At 39.3% G+C, this 13,919-nt stretch overlaps 2 protein-coding genes across 3 annotated transcripts; both read right to left on the bottom strand.

Moving 5' to 3' along the window:
- Nucleotides 1-2,724: 2,724 nt before the first annotated feature.
- On the bottom strand, nucleotides 2,725-8,590 carry marchf2 (membrane-associated ring finger (C3HC4) 2). Of its 2 annotated transcripts, none has more exons than XM_032526858.1 (5): nucleotides 8,322-8,590; nucleotides 5,245-5,528; nucleotides 4,450-4,654; nucleotides 3,935-4,144; nucleotides 2,725-3,462 (listed from the first exon to the last, which is right to left on the bottom strand). In XM_032526858.1, the coding sequence occupies exons 2-5, from the start codon at nucleotides 5,424-5,426 to the stop codon at nucleotides 3,304-3,306; spliced, it is 756 nt and encodes a 251-aa protein (XP_032382749.1). In that variant the 5' UTR covers nucleotides 5,427-5,528; nucleotides 8,322-8,590; the 3' UTR covers nucleotides 2,725-3,303. The 2 variants fall into 2 exon arrangements, with proteins under 2 accessions (XP_032382749.1, XP_032382750.1); XM_032526859.1 differs by having other exon boundaries at nucleotides 4,459-4,654; nucleotides 8,322-8,586.
- Nucleotides 8,591-8,811: 221 nt separating this feature from the next.
- Nucleotides 8,812-13,758, bottom strand: LOC116696110 (ras-related protein Rab-11B). The gene is made up of 5 exons (XM_032526860.1): nucleotides 13,596-13,758; nucleotides 12,316-12,511; nucleotides 11,583-11,776; nucleotides 11,347-11,427; nucleotides 8,812-10,939 (listed from the first exon to the last, which is right to left on the bottom strand). Exons 1-5 carry the CDS (start codon nucleotides 13,633-13,635, stop codon nucleotides 10,794-10,796), a joined length of 657 nt encoding a protein of 218 aa, XP_032382751.1. The 5' UTR covers nucleotides 13,636-13,758; the 3' UTR covers nucleotides 8,812-10,793.
- Between the last annotated feature and the right edge of the window lie 161 nt (nucleotides 13,759-13,919).

The following is a 13,919-nucleotide window of genomic DNA, read 5'->3' as shown; positions in this document are numbered from 1 at the left end:
TAGTAAGTATTTTCATTGTGGTGAAGGAGTAACAACTCTTTGGAGATACGAGGATCTGCAGGGAGCCAAAGGAGGAGCAGTGTTGCATACATCACATCGCATTAACCTACAACTTCTGTTCTGTTTGTAGTTGTTTGTTGAATAACTGCACCTCAGCTCTTTGCGTTGCCCCAAATCAGATCCCGGTACGTGGAGAAAAGCCTCGTTCATGACAAACAGTAAACACATGGATGATCCAATGACTCATAAGCTTGTAAGGCGCCACGGATGCGTCGCAATATTGCAGGATATAATCCTTTGTTCTGGGATCGGTTAAAAACAAACTACTAACAGTATGTGGGACAACCCACCACGAGCTAAAGTACCAAAGTGTAATGTTGGCCAGGGCAAGGAAACTACCAGGGTGGAAAAGTTAAGCCACAGTGTCAGCAGTCAGATAAGAACAGATAATAGAAAAGAAAAAGAAGAAAGATTGTTGCACAATGGCTCACTGTATGGTGTCAATTTCCCACCAAGCAGTGCTACTGAGATGCTGTTCCTATGACTAATGTTTTATAACAAGCCTATGAGACATTAAACCTGTATTGTCATTTCAGATCACGGGGTTTCGTGGCAGGAAAGTACACAGAGAGCGGGGGGGAGAAAAGTAATTTGAATTGATGATTATTGTCAGCCAATAACAGAAATCTGCTTTGGACAGGTATGAAATGGTCTTTGATGATTCTTTTGTGACAATGCCACACCAACATACACCAGTTTTAGTAAAATACTGTTTGGTTAAGCCTGATTGTTACAAAGTAAATACATATAACATAAAAACAAGATTAATAACACATTTGCGCATAAAATCCAGAATTTTGGCCTCTGCACACTTCAGGCAACGTACTGCATGTGTTTACAATGTGACAATACTGAATGTCAATACTGGACCAATGCCTTCATCTTGACATCTAGAAGGTCAACAAAAAGCATATTGGAAGAGCAAATCATGATCAGTATGTTAATCAACATGAATCATTATTAAAAATACAAATGTCATTCCACTGAATAGAGAAAACCCCAAAGCCAATCATTTTCTTGGAGAGTGACGTTTAGTCTCAAAATGAATAATAATCAACCAGTCAAGCTTTAGACTGGTTTTAAAGTTTGTCTTAAAGCTTTCTATGCTAAGGTTATTTTGCACAGTTAAAGAGGAAACACAGGTAGTAAGATCTGCACAATAATACTGAACACCCAGAAGGCATTGTGTTTCAGCCCATGGCCTTTGCTTGGTTTTAACAACACTTTTCAAATCTCTCTTTTAACAGGCCACAGTGTGTTCACATGTCAATTAACCGTCTCTCTGTGATCCAAATTAAGTGAGTAATAAACCATGTTCACAACTGGACCATGTTATGACCCAGGAAACTGGAAACCAGACAGACACCTTTGTGTTTTCCGACTGATAAACAGCCACTGTGAGTGACTTGATTAGAAACTGCAGCAAACTATATACACCGGAGAGAGAAGTTTGTCTACTCTCCCAAACAACCAATACAGACCCAAATGAGTCTCGTCAGTAACACCAAAACATAAGGAGGGCAGGTTTGCACCCAAAAAACATTGACATCCATAAAATGGATGTAGAAAAGCACATACGCACATGGCTTCCTTGAAAGAAACGAGAAAACTAAGATAAAGTCAGATTAAGCCTTAGTGGTGCTTGCATAATGTACCCAACATGACAGTCATCGTTGGTGGGTAAAGTGTCGACGGGCAGACGCCCAAAACACCAGCACAGAAAACGTGTTTTTCCTCAACAAGGTCAGAGACGATGATGTTTGACCATAGCGTCGATGATAATGCTTGCAGGAAGTCTTCCTGATTCTGAGTGAGATTATGGAAACCACACATGCAGCAATGTGTATGGTTTAAAAACAATTTGTTAACAGGATTAAATAGCATGAATTAAAGCTATGGTGTATGTAGTTTCTACCGCCCTCCCCCCCATGAGGAATTCTCAGTAATGACAACAAAACTGAAAGTCACCAGACGCCACAATCTTCTGAACACAGCCATACTGAGAAATCCAGAGCGAGTTGTGTGGCGCTGATGGTCTTAATTAGCTCTACAGCAACTCATTTGGCAATGGCGTCAATGTAACAGACGGTCATTATTATCAAAAAGTTACGCACTAAAGCTTTAGGTACTTTAACAAAATGATGTACACTGCATTAGCCAACAAACTCTTGTGGAAATTTTGATGAAGTTTTGCATCGATCTATACAAGACCTAATAATAATAATAAAATAGTGCTAATAATACGAGAACCTCTACGAGGACACTGTTAAACCCTACTTCAGTAGGAATCTTTTCATTATTCAGTGGTTAAACAAATGTTTTTGTTTTTGTTAACCCACAAAGGAACTTTACAACACACTAACAAAATAAAAATAAATAAATCCCCCCTAAACGATTAACAGTGCTTGCATGCGTAACTGTGCATGTTGGGAAAGGTCTCTTCATGTACGGTGAAGACCTCGAGTCCACAGTGTTCTATTGCACAATCTCTGGTTTTACCAATGCTGTGCCGCCACCCATTCTTGAATGGGATGTAAAAACAGATAAAAGATAAAAAATAAAACCTTGAAAGAAGTCCAGTAGGCTTGTGCCAAATTTAAAGTGTCATCTCAGACAGCATATTGGCATCTGAATTGTGAATAAATCAAAGAGGTATGCTTTTTCCCAGATTAATATGGCATCACACAATCGCTTGAAAGCGCTCCCCAAGGGGCAACGTTTTAAAAGAATGCAAGGCCTATGTAGGTAAGGGCATGCCAAGGTATGACATGTACTGTATAGAGCAGTATACACTTTCATCATTGCAGCACAACATTGAATGGAGCTGCTACACTCCGCAGTCATCTGTGGACCATCGATGGGTTTGTTGAAACCAAGCCGAAAAACAATAAAACATTTCACAGTCCACTAAACAAGTTAGTTTGGTCATGTCTTATTCATGTTATGTCCATGACGATGTCCCATGTCTCTGCACATTGCCATGTGCGGCTCCGTTCCTCAGTGCCTTTGCATAAGCTTGGTCACCCAGACTCCATTTAAATGTGCTGATTTCTGCACCCACAGGAGGGCATTTTTCTTTTAAAAAGTAATGTGATGCAAGTTCTGATGGGGCAAAGACATTTTTTGTGTGAAAAGCAACAACAAAAAAAGCCCACAAGTGCTTCTTTAAAGGCTTGTTGGCAGGTGACATTCAGCCCCTTGCACAGAAAAGACACCATGATCACCAAGCGTCTCCATTTGGTCTCATACTATACTCTCATTGGCAGACTTCTTCATCAGTTTGGTAGAAAGCAAGGAATGCTGGGAAGAGTTAGACTCCTTGGCTTCAGGAATGAGCAGACGCACTTTCTGGTTTGTTCTTCTCCACTCAGAGTACAGCTGACAGTGGTAGCGGAAAGATACCTGCACAGACAACCACGGAAGACAATAGGTCAATTATACACATTACTTTTTAGCTAACTAGTACTACTACAACTACTACTACTACTACTACTAGTACTACTACTACTACATAATAATAATAATAATAATAATAATAATAGCAGGCATTTAGCCCCTAAGGTCAAAATGAGCCATGTCCACCTTCGTGCCATCATCCAGACAATGAACCCCAATCGTTCCAGACTTTGAACAATTTTCCCAACCCACCACTCTACTCCTACCCACATGGCTTTTAGTTCTTAGTATTTAAAGTGTTTATTTATTTTCATGTATTTGTATTGAGTATGTATTGTTGAATGTGGTGACTGAATGGGCCTGATCACAAAGGAAGTTCCCTCACAGGGAAAAATTAGGTTCTTTTTTATTTTATTTGATAACAAGATGTGCATTACAATATTCCTGCAGTCTAATCTGTATGTGAGTTCATTTTTACCAGGGTCCACAGAACATAGATGGTGAAGAGGGCGATGGTGAGGGCGATGAGGCCCACGGCCTGCAGCCAGCTCCCCAGTTGAAGGTGGTCCTGAGCGCCCCTCAGGCACAACCAGCCCGAAATGGCTGCTAGGGGCGTGATGAAGAGAAAGCACACCATGTCACAGAACAGCGTCCTCTTCTCATTACGAGGGCCGGGGTCCTGCAGCCACTGTGGCATCAGAAGTAGGAGACAGACAAATGGAGAAGAGGGAGAAAATAAACAAGCAAAAAAAGAGGGAAGGGAGAGAGGTAGGTGGACAGGTGGAAGAGAGATCTTAAGTCAATCAAGTACAGAAAAGACAATAGCAAGCAAGCAGAAAGATAAGAAGAAAAAAAAACACACTACTACTTCTCCTCTACACATTTATATATGCACAGTCATTCACAAACAGCAGCTCAACCCAAGTTGAATGAACTGAAAGTTAAAAAAAAGGCAAGCAGAAAGATTGTTGCAGACGAGCAAAGGGTATTGACCTTTGTTACCTCTGTGAGAGCCCTCGGCCGGCGCTCGATGCTGAACTCAGCGTGGCAGAGCTCACAGTAGCTGGTGTTGGAGGACGACAGCCACTTCTCCAAGCAGCTCCTGTGCACCGTGCCCAAGGTGCCTGCGCAGTTGCACGGAGACAGGAGACCCTCGCTGCTGCCTCCTTCGTGGCAAATACGGCAGATGGGACCATCACTGAGACAAAATAAAATATAGTTTTGCCAAAATGCAGGTAGAATACGAAAAAAATGCTAAAAAGGGGTTTGCAACACCCCAAAGACACTAAACTGTGGACCAGCTCAGAACATATACACATTAACTATCTTCTTCGTTTGGTTTGCTTTGTCAATCAGCAGAACACAGGTGTGTTACAGGGGACCCGAATCACAACTCCGTTAAAATTGCAGGGAATGCAGAAACATCAAACATGGAAACACATGTAGATCAGATGACCAAATAGGGAGGCTACAATAACTACAATAACATTCAAAAAAATCCAAAGTGTACCTCAAAAATAAAATTCAATAAATACATATATAATACAAGCACAAGGCCTTTTCACAGACATGATTTCTGACATGTCACTGTAGAAAAATGCATAAATAAATCTCCTAATTTAGCTGCTTCAGCTTCAGGGCCCTGATATTGTGTGTGATGGATCAATGTCACAGTGTCACGGCTAACTGGAACACTTGAATAGAACCGAGCCATCGTTAATGTTATTAGTAACATCTGTCTTTTCTTGCATATTTCTGTTTAACAACATGAGTGCAAGTGAGTCTTACCTTTGCACGCTCATGGGTTTGAGCACAGAGGAGAGCAACCGTCCATCCATGGCGGTGACCTGGGTGACGTAGAGCGCTTGGCACCCGTCACCACCTGCTTCCTCCACGCTCTTCCACAGGCCAGTGCTGCCCGCACAGTCACACAGAGAGCCAGGCAGGTGGCAACACCCCCCTGTCGTCATGGTTACAGTGGAGGTGAGGCTATAAAAGGGTCAGGGGCGACGGAAGACTTCAGGAGCAGGAAGCACAAACTCTGCTCTCCACAGGTTGGGAGGAGTTAGTTTCTACAAGTAGAGACAGACAGATGGAGAATTAAAACACTGTATTTTAGAATTTTGAGAGACTTGGATGTAAGTAATTCCATTTTACGCTACTTTATACTTCACTATATTATAGAGCCATGCTATGTTTATTACAGCTTTAGTTACTTTGAAGATTCATAAATAAACTATGATGTATGTTTCCTATATTCATCTATCTATCTATCTATCTATCTATCTATCTATCTATCTATCTATCTAATGCTACCCAGCGGTATATAAATTAGCCATGCCTTTACCAGCTACAAAATTAAATAGAGCCTTTCACACTAATGCATCCATACATAATCCGGTATATTATTCTGAAATGCAAACAATACAATAATACAGGATGTGTGTTTTTGACAACAGGGACAAGGGTCTAATCTGGGGGCTTTATTTCTTCCCCAAAAAGTCCCTGTAGCATTCCCGATAGTACAGGAACCGTCGGGGGTGGGGTTTCCACAGATGAGCGTCGCTGATTGGTCAAACACACAGCACTGCTGCTTCTACTCGCATTCTCTTCATACATAAAACAAGAAAGTACTCTTTTTATTTACATAAATAATGCAGAATAATACCGTTCAGCTGAAGCATGCTGACATGACATGTATCCATATATAGTAGAGATATGTGAAGTGACACTAGATTGACCGAATGTCTGTCATTTTGGGTCAACACAATTGTGTGATAGTAACATAGCATTACATTACAATATCCTGTTCAGCTGTTCCAAGATGAGTGAAATTTTATATCGCGTGAAAGCAATAAAAGTTGGACCAACAGTCATATTGTCAGCAGTACAACAGTACTGTAAAAATACATATGGATGTTGTCAATACAGTCTAGTTCTAGGTAAACTTATCTTATGTTAGGACAGTACTCATCTGGAAGTGCTTCATGTACTATTCAATTCCTGCCATGTGAGAATACTAAGGTGATCTAGAAAGATGTCATTAACAAGAATGCTGTGAGTTTGGATGTGGGCCAATTTGCAAAAGCAGCTGCAAATCCATTATAAAAGCAACTGTGATCGTCAGAGGCAGCGCGTGTGATGTGCAGCAGACTGATAAACAGCTGTCTCCACTCAGATAACCCCTGACTAAAGATAATAGGCACACTGCTAAATTTACTACAGTACATTTGTCTTGCTTTTCGGAAATTATCCTGTACAGTGACAGACCAATGGCAAATGGAAATGGGTTTTTTTTTCTTCGTGAAATTCTTTCATTTTGATGAAAAAAAATACAGTTATGAGTTATTACATGACAAGACATTCTAAAAGAAATTCTAAAAAGTATGTCATGACATAGAAGTAGCTTCTTTCCTCTTGAAGCAATTATGAGATTCTCATTTTTTTCACAAATTCCAATGATTGAACTACATTTAAGTGAGTAACTTTAACACACAAACTTATTGTGTTCACGTACTGACTGAGCCTCCATTTGATCCTTCATCTTGGATCACTGGTGCTCATAGTTGGCCAGTGGCTGTGTACACATCACTATTAAACCATAGCATTGCAGCCAAACTAACATAATAAATCTATAATCCTATGTACTCAACACTGTTGTGTTGTTTTTAAACGGGGGGGTTTAACATGGCGGATGGTGCAGAAATTTGTGTTCATTTATGGGATTTTGTGTCTTTATTCTATTTCCTTATGAATAAATGCAAGATTTTACACTCTACAATCATTTTAACATAACATCTGATCCAATTAAATCCACAAAAACAGACCTGCAATGATTATTATAAGATAAGATATACTTTATTGTCTCAATGGGGAAATTTTGCTTGGGCAATAGATGCAATTTAAATACATTATACATACTTGTGAAGGAAATAATGTTCTATATTGTTGAAACTATATAGAAATTCCCACACTTGGTCCGTACATGTTGTAACATTTCTACTCCTTATAAACTAGTCATATGGTTATTTTTCACCATTCTAAAAAAAAACAATGATCTAATACTCAAAATAAAAGTGTAAAACATTGACTGTTTGCAACAAATCCCAAATATATCTGGGTCACACTTTACATTGACAAAGCAAGGACTGCAGATGTTTGGTGAAGCCTGAAGGCCTGAACTTCATTACACAGGTCCCTGGTCAGATTACCTCTGAGCCCATACATTTCAGTATTACCACGGCTCGGTATAATTAAGTATGCATACTGATACTGACACGTCGTGGGGGCACGATTAAGAGGCACAATCCCTGACCCAGATAAACAAAAGGGTAGCCCAAAAACCAAGACAACAACTAAATCTATTAAGTTAATGTTTCTGAGTGGCGTACTGTGTGTAAACACAGGAATTAAACAGACCAACGTATTTTCAGAAGTCCGTGAAGAAACATATATTCATGTAATTTTTTTTCTCCATGTGAATGTGACTGTAGCCTGGTTTTCTAATTCAGTTAATAAGTGCAGCTACATAATGCTATGATACATTTACTACTAACAAATTAATTTCGTTTTAATGTTCATGGTTTTGTCATCACTGCATCCAGCTGTGATCCAGACTATTGTCTGGAACAGGCTTGTATCATGTCAATGCGATTGACGTGGCGGCGGCATGCAGTAGCTGCATACATTAGCAATGTTACAGTGACATATTTGAGACATTAGCAGCAATTATCCAGTTCTTTCCATTTCAATTGGTTTCTTAAATGAATGTCAATTGCCCAGTTGTGTTGTTTGCTAGCTAGCTGCCAGCTGTCAGTACCGCCCGCTGGCCGCCCGCCTGGTGTAACATTTAAATGTCTACTCACCCCGTGTCTTCTTCTTAAGACGTTTCACTGCTGCAGGCAATACCACCCGAACAACCTCGTGTTTCATTCTCGTTTCATTTTTTGCTGAATGTGTGAGGAAACAGCGCTGAATAAAGTGCCACGCGCTAGCCAGTGATATGCTATTCGGCGCTGTGCTAGCTAACAGTTCTCAGCTGATGATAACACAGCAGACCAGGCTTCCGCTTTCCCAGAGCTTTAAATATCCCCCTGAGGCTCATCCTCAGCTGTCTGCCTCTGCGGTGGAGACAGGGCAGAGGAGTGCAAAAACAAAAACCGGACGGGTTAAAAAGTGATTGGGAATAACAACAGCTTGTCAAAGGGCGGGGCGCACACCGAAAACATCTCATTCGCAACTCGCCAAAAGCCATAAACAGACAGGACCAGATGATTTCTGCAAAGAATTTACAATTTAAAACACTGAAAACTTTCAAAGACTGACAGCACAGACAGACGCTTGAAAGCGCCAATGTGTCATTTCTTCCCACATTTTATTTTACAGTCCTGGAAATGACAATTTACAACTGCATAGTGATTACTTAATTATAGAGAGCTACTTAATCAACTCTTTTTAGAAATGCCGACCATGTTGAATTGAACAAGCAATTTAGATATAGTTTCTTTTCTTTCTTTTTTTACATTTTACACATTTATTGCTAATATGCATTCACATTGACAAGATTTTTTTGAATAACGGATAAAGAATTCTAAAAACAAATATCTAATATTTTATTAGATTTTGCCTGCCGCGATTGCACAAGGGCATTGATTAGATCCTGTAAAACTACTACTACTAAAACTTGTAGCACCTAGCCTCATAGGTGTAGATTTACAAAGGTTGGTGACACCTGAGTTGCTAAACCATAGTGGTGAACACAGCATTAAGTTATGGGTACACTGAGTGAGTAATGTATTCAAAAATAAGTCAGTCTCCTATATGGTCATGTGGATTTGGTTTATTTATGCTTCAGTATTTTCTGTGTAATGTGAAAGTAGAGAAACAAGTTTACCTTTGCCACCTTTACATACAGTACTTCTGAAGAAATGTGAAATATCACGCAACAATGCATCGAAACAATCCCACATGAAAGCATTTCTCGCAGATGAGTTAAAAGGGAGGCATTTCAGCCAACCATATTAACAATTTGCATTTCTGATTTTCAGTTCCACTTTCTTAACTAGCTAGAGTGTAAGTTTTTCATTTTTAATTTTAAAGTTAATTTTCCATGTAAAAGTTTTCAGATTACATCTTTCTCCATTTCCCTTTACCAGATAACACATTAATATGACAGCTAAGGGTAAGTGCATGAGAGGAAAATGATGTACACAAAAAAAAAAAACACACCAGATGGAGTGCTTTGTTTTCTCTTTACAACCAACAGGAAAATGTTACCAATAAAGATGTTGAGGAGTATTTTAAAAATATATGGGATTTGTTCCACTGAAATGATTGGCCATAAGTGCAAAAGACATTTTCATTTTTAGACAGCCTGTTTAAAAGTGAGGAACACAAGGCTTGATCCAGGCTGATACTATCATTACACAATATCAATAATAATAAATCATACACCACAATTTAGAACATTACTTTTTGCTATATAGCATTATACATTGTTTTGAAAAGCCTGGATTGGTTTACCAAATACAGCAATGAAATGCAACCTCAGCAGCTTTGAACATGCTTAAGAAAACCCAAAACTGATAACAATTGCATCCATCTCCTTTGGTATCTTTGATAGACACAGACACACACACACACACACACACACACACACAGAGACACTCACTCACTCCCAAACAAATAAAAACACTCAATTTGTTTCACACTTGCCCATATTAAGTCAGACAGTCACAGCCAGCCTGTTACCTGGCTCATGCTAATATCATGCCACGGTGGACACATGGCTCAAAGAGGAAAATTAAAGAGGCAAATAGAAACTCCAGACAGAGTACACATCCATATACCAGTGGTACCGTCTTTGCGTCTCCTCTTCTACACCTGTATTGCATGATAGGCAGAATCAGGTCAACCAGACATCAAATTGGGATTCCACTGTAGCAGATCATGGCAAAAGTCTGTTTCATTGAAAGCCGAGAAAAGGAAGCAAGTAGAAACCCCGTAATACACAGGTCTACTGATCCCTCACCACTCCTTCTACAGGAACAGGTCAATGGGACCATAAAGGCTAGTTAATTAAAAAGAAGTTAGCTTCAAGATCAACATCATAAGAGCTTTACTCTCTCTCCTTCTGCAGGTTATTATGAGGCTGTAAATGATTGCAGACAGGTTCTTCTGAATCCAGAGGAAGACAAACAAACAAGAAGAAACCAGCAAAAAAGGAATGTTAAATACCCATGAAGGTATTATGATGACAGCAGCATGACATCTGAAGTAAACCAGAGGTGAAGAGAGGAAAAACTGAGAGAGTCAGACAGGAAAAGAAGATAAGAGCATCACAGGCTTTGGCAGCAAGGGAGTTTGCTGCCCCTCTGCCCGTCTGAGGTTGGGGGGAGGCTTATGTCTACTACGTTGTTGCCTGGAGACTCATCATTTGCAGATCTGTCCGATATTTGCTTCTGAGATACAATACGATAGATTTCTGTGAAAGAAAACAGTAACTGTTAAATAAAACCTAATGTTACATTACCAGGAGATTCACAGTAAGCGGTTTGTTCCTGATCTTATGTGATTTTGTTATATAGTATTGTGGCGGTTGTATTTTGTTTCTGTCATATTGTTTTCTTTTATATGTGCTCTAGTGCAATTTATACTGAATTATCTGTTTTTATTATTCAGGTTGTATATACTTGGTTATCAATTGACAGGCGAGGGTCATTGGTTACTTGTGCATTGTCTGCAATGTAGGGTGGATTGTATCTCGTATGCGAGTGTAAAGTCTGTGTTTAATGATGTTTACAGCAGCATAATGTAGTACTGATGCCCAAGACAAATTTCCCTCAGGGGACAATAAAGTTATCTTGATCTTGATTTTATGACTTTGCCTACCTGTGAGAATGTTCTTAAAGGCTTCTTCCACATTAGTGGAATCCAAGGCGGAGGTTTCAATGAATGAGATAGCGTTCTTTTCTGGAGGACAGAATGGAGTGTTTCACACATTAAAGCAATTTGAATGCATGTTAACAACAGGCAGCTTCAGCTTCAGACAAAATATTACACTTAAATTGCATGACTATTTTAAATGCAATGCTTTTCAGTAATAGAAACCATTAATAATAATTTACCTGCAAAGGCTCGAGCCTCGTCAGTGGGCACCGCCCTGAGGTGGCGCAGGTCGCTCTTGTTTCCGACCTGCATGATGACGATGTTGTTGTCAGCGTGGTCCCTCAGCTCCTTCAGCCAGCGCTCAACGTTTTCGTATGTCAGGTGCTTGGCGATGTCGTAAACCAGGAGAGCTCCAACTGCACCCCGGTAATACCTGGTGACCGCAGAGTAAAGAAATTGATGAATCAAAAACGGCAATGTGCAAATTTGATCCGTTTATAATGAAAACATACATTTTTCAAATAATTTCAGGTAGAAACAATTAAAATGGCAGTTTCTCAAATCAATTAACTTTATCTGCTTGTATACTGCTATAGTAAATGTGAAAATTAGCAATATGTATGATTTATATAATATATATATATATATATATATATATAATATAAAAAAACTAATTTAATTGAAAAACTAATTTAATTGAAATATATCTGTAGATAATCCAACACATGTTATGCTACTATATACTATGTTACATAAAATAAACTAATTAAAGTCATTTTATGTTTAATTTATTAGAATTAAAGTTTCAAGGCGGGATTGAAAAAAGGATACTATGTGCATGAAATTCAATATCCTAATGGGCTGAAACAGCCCTAGCCTTTGACAAACCAGACTATCTCAAAACCAGCAGATATTGCAGTCAAAAATAAATAAATAAATAATAAAAATAATAATAATAATAATAATACTCACGCTGAGGTGATTGCTCTGTAGCGTTCCTGTCCAGCTGTGTCCCAGATTTGAGCCTTTATCGTCTTGCCGTCCACCTGGATACTGCGGGTGGCGAACTCCACCCCGATGGTGCTCTTGCTCTCCAGGTTGAACTCATTCCTTGTGAAGCGGGACAGCAGGTTACTCTTCCCCACGCCAGAGTCTCCGATTAGTACGACTAGAACCAAAATACACACAGCAAAAAAAATAAATAAAAACATTGCGCATTAGCCATACATTAGTTTGACGAACCATAAACAGTAAGCGGTGCTTTTAACCTTCAATCAGTATTTTATGACAGCACTGATGATAGATAGCAATCATGATTGCTTGCTCTACAGCACATGATATTACCTACTTGCCCACTAAAGTACGGTGCACACATTTAGTACTAACTTACAGTAGGTCTTAGTTTGAGTTTAGTTCCTTTTCTGACTTTCTTGACTATTTTTTATGGCTTTCATTGGATGTTGTTTCATTGAGTGTTGTTGTCTTTTTTGCTGAGTGAATGAACGGTATGAGACTTAAATTACCCTAAGGGATTAATAAAGTATCTATCCATCTCTGCTGTAAAAAATACTGATTAAAGATGAAAAGTAAAACATGTATTTTGATATGCTTACTTACATGTTTAAAGTAGTGCATGACAGCTCATAGTGTGAGCAGGAGCAGCTTCGATCAATATTTCAAGCAACATTTATTATGCTCACTGTTTGACGACGTCAGCAAGATAGCGGAATGACGTCAGTCTTAGCTTTAAAGTTAGCTAGAAGACTTGTAAAGGGAACCAATTTTAAAATAAAGCTTCTGTCTTTCACAACAGAGGGCGGCTGTTGAAGAGCTTGTGGTTTTAAGTACACTTGAGGTCGTCACAAATGATTTTAACAAGGCTGAGTAACATTAGCTACCCTGTTAGCAAGCTAACGTTAGCTTACTTACATAGCTACTTATTTGCCTAATGTTAGCAAGTCACTAGCGTTAACTGCCATCACTGGATTCGCCTATTGGCGAGTAAATACAGCGCTTAGCTACTTAAGACCAAGTGTTTTAGTGGCATTACACAATGCTATGATAGCGTGTACTTATAATAGCGAGTACAGGTTTTGCATTACAGGTTTCAGGTTATCGAATGCCACTTTGCTACTAGTAGAGCTAACTTTAGCATTAACGCTGGCTAAGTTGACTTCCTCAGTTGCTGTCGTCGAACTTTTATAAAGATGACTACCACGCTGTCATTTATCCACAATTAAAATAGAAATTACCTTTGAACAAATAGTCGTATTCGTCATCTCGGGTTCCCATTGTAGAAGACTAGTTTTTGCACTTTTTAAGTACTTTCCCCACAAACAACAACACTCCTCCTCACCGGCAGCTAAAGGACACCGCCTTCGAGTAAGAGAACAAGCACGTGAGTTTAGGAACGTCGTTTTCGACCAATCAAAAATGTTAACAAGTTGACTGACACAAAAATTAACCAATCATCTGCTTTCTTTGACAATGCAGTCCAATCCTCGCGCACAGAAGAGAACAAGGTGAGGCATTACACCCTTTGTTCTCCAAACTTTGACGCCCTGTGTCTTCCTGTA

This window comes from Etheostoma spectabile, chromosome 9 (genome assembly GCF_008692095.1).
Source record: "Etheostoma spectabile isolate EspeVRDwgs_2016 chromosome 9, UIUC_Espe_1.0, whole genome shotgun sequence".
NCBI classification, from domain to species: domain Eukaryota; kingdom Metazoa; phylum Chordata; class Actinopteri; order Perciformes; family Percidae; genus Etheostoma; species Etheostoma spectabile.
Note: the sequence above shows the minus strand (reverse complement) of the source record. Positions and strands in the feature narration are given on the sequence as shown.